Source organism: Eufriesea mexicana, unplaced genomic scaffold (assembly GCF_001483705.2).
Source record: "Eufriesea mexicana isolate 0111107269 unplaced genomic scaffold, ASM148370v2 scaffold812, whole genome shotgun sequence".
NCBI classification, from domain to species: Eukaryota; Metazoa; Arthropoda; class Insecta; order Hymenoptera; family Apidae; genus Eufriesea; species Eufriesea mexicana.
Window position 1 is genome coordinate 677012 of NW_016909009.1, and position 3177 is coordinate 680188.

General features: G+C 47.2%; 1 protein-coding gene across 1 annotated transcript in view; it reads left to right on the plus strand.

Annotated features, from left to right (window-relative positions):
* LOC108547022 (transcription factor Sox-21-B) overlaps positions 1-1039 on the plus strand; it is a 6892-nt gene extending 5853 nt beyond the window's left edge. Inside the window, exon 2 of the mRNA XM_017899349.1 lies at positions 262-1039. Within this exon, the coding sequence (XP_017754838.1) occupies positions 262-1039 (778 nt within the window). The remainder of the gene's footprint in view (positions 1-261) is intronic.
* The last annotated feature ends 2138 nt before the right edge of the window (positions 1040-3177 follow it).

Genomic DNA, 3177 nt, shown 5'->3' on the forward strand with positions numbered 1-3177 from the left:
AACCGCTCGAAGACAAGCTTCCCTTCTGACCCAGCGATAGCAGGTTTAGCGGTGGATTTACGGTAACTACGAATATCTCAAAATTCCACTTAAAAAAGATTATATCAACGTTCCACTCTTCTTACCCTAATCCACGCTATAAACCGTAACAAATAGTCACGCGTTATCAAACTATCGCGTACATCGTTTAATAATTCTGCTAATCTACCGTTTATTGATTTACATGCAATACGATAACGCGGAAAAACATTTGTCTTGCAGAGCTCTCCACATGAAGGAGCACCCAGACTACAAGTACCGTCCCCGCAGGAAGCCGAAATCCTTGGTAAAGAAGGAGAACAAATTCGGCTTCTCGATATCGCCCCTGATGTCCTCGGGTGAAACTCTAGGCAACATATCGAGAAGTCTTTTGCCACCTCTGGCGCCGCCCTCGCACCATCCGCTGATGAGCCACGAGGATCTCAAGATACCCCGTTTTTTCCCGCCATTTCCATATCCTTTGTATCCCATCCAGCACAAACTGGGAGAAGACTTCAACGGCGGCAAACTGGCCGCAGATCTGGCTCTCCAGGCTCTCTACGGTGGCAGCACCTTCTATTCCAGCCATCAGACCATGTCCTGGCCTGGTCTGTCAACGGCGACCTGTCTCCAGCCTAACTGCGGCTGTCCGAGTCCACCCAAAGACCCAAAGAGGCCGTATTTGCCTACTAAACTGGAGGAACGACCGTTTCCCAGTCCAGGAAAGCCAGAGGACGATGGATTTCCGTCAGACAGAGACTCCAGTAGGGATGATCCTCGATACAGGAAGCTCGAGGATGACGCGTTCTCGTCGTCGATGGACAGGCATCAGGAAGACAGGTCTCAGGACCGATTTTCGTCGTCTTCTTCTTCTTCGCCCACTGAACAGACGGAGAAGATGGTCGGTACCGTGCCAACGACGACGTCAATATCGACGACGAAGGTGGAGAGCGCGTTTTCGGTTCAGAATCTGACGTCTTCCAGCTCGAACTTGGGCAGCCATCGTGGCCATGTCATATGAAGGCCGCTTCCGGTTCTCCCGGACTTAAACTTCCGGGGGAACCTGGTACCACCTGGATGGCCCAGCACCGACTGGTGGAGAGTGCCACCGATGCTGTCGCCGATTCCTCAGGCCACCGTCACTAATCTAACCGCGCCTGCGAAGGACGATGAAGTCCAGTTTCAAGAAGACCAACAGCGGAATTCCGTGATGGCCAGATCGAGGAGTATTCATATCGGAAATGTACAGTGATCACTGATATTCGAGAAAGACTCGGGGAATCGATGATGGTTCAGGAAATGGTACTCGAACGTTTCGAAGGATCGTAATGGTAAAAAGGGATTCTAAGTTAATCGTAGCGTGCAAATTGTGTCACGTTCGTATCAGATTCGACGTGGAATAAAGACGCTATAATGGCACGACAAAGTGAAACTCGCGTGAGTCGAAGGTTTAAAAACTTACAAAAAGCTACTTACGATAGATGAACCACGAAGGTCCTCGGTCATTCGTAACCTGTTGCGTTGTGTGATAATTCAAGCAGTCTACCTAGCCACGTTTTTTACTATTGTATATAATATCTCGAATTCCAAGGAACTGTCGTATGATTGGAGAAGTTGCACCGTGAGTCCCAGTGAGCTCACACGGTGAGCCAAGCGTGTGACCGGCGATCTTCCTCCTGAGAGTCGCAGCTTCCTCGCCTGGGGACACGGGGCCAGGGCAAGTCGAACGTTCCGACGAGAATTCGTTATGCGAGCCGACGGTGGATACCAAAGCCGAATCGATAACTCGCCACGGCCGAAATCCCACAAAGAGACAGGCGAAAGGGTCCTTTCTGGCAAAGCGTGTACAGGGATGCCAGAGAAGAGTCCAATTTTGATGAGATAACCAACCCTCTCGTGGCACATATTACCGCACACGCGAGCCAAAGCGGCACGAGAGGACAGAAAAGAGCCCCGTACGAGAGTGGAGAGGTAGGAAAAAATAAAACCCTCTTCGGGCGGAGGCAAATCTCTTCTTTGGGGCGCGGCCATGCGAAATAAGCCAAGCGTTCTGAATGCTAACGTAGATGCGACACAGCGGACCTGTATACGCATCATACCCCCTCGCGAGATGATTTTATCGCGTCGCGCATTGATACTGCAACTCCCCGATATTTTCCGCGTCTTTCTCCTTTTCTCCTTTTCCGTTCGTACACTCGCATTTCCATTTCTTTCGCGAATCTTCGTAATTACGCGAACACGGATACGCGATGATTGTGAGGGAGAGTTGGTAAGTGAATCGACCAGAGTTTATGGTAACTCGTAACATTACCATACAGTGTTTTCTTCGTCATTCACTGGAATGTTCAATGTAGCAATATTGTACACACGACTGCAAATCGAGAGAACACTAGTTTATATATAATGGACCTATTTGGTTATTTCGAGGGCTTCCACGAAGACTTGAAGACCTTGTGATATCTGGTTACTAGAATAGCGTATTATTTTCTTATGTTGCTCATGATTTTATCGTTGTTCTCTTTTCGGAGAAGGCATTAGTCGCAGGGTTGTAATTAACGCTGTACGATATTTTTTCGACCATCGACTAATTTCGTGATAGATCGTTTTGAAAAATATTAAAAGGTACACCGTTTCGCATTGGTTGGGAAAATATTTATTGGTAGAAGACACAAAGTACAATCAATCGTACAATCTGCCGTTACTTATCGTATCTCTCTCATAATTCTGTCCGAAAAAATAAAATATAGTGGCAGAATGAAAAAGTATCCGACGCTTTTTCGGATAGCATTGAAATATACGAACCTGTAATTTGTTACTGTGAAGCTTTAAACGATTGGCCTGTAATAATAAAGCGTTCAATTCGTGCAAATTGTTTGCAGACGCTCCATTCTGTCCGCGGATTGTTGAATTCGTTGCGAAACCCCCCTGCTCCGTTCTCGCAGTTTTATTGCAGCTGATTTTTCGCGATCGACGCGCACCCGTATATTCGAAATTTTATACGCTTGTTTTGCCGCGCGAGGCACGTATTTTTCGGCGAAAAATTTCGATATCGACCACGACGATCAAGCCTCACGACTGGCCAGAATGGAAACTAATTCCCACGCGCACTTCCCTCCCACATCTAGAAATTGTATACAGTTAAAAAAAAAAAAAAAAAAA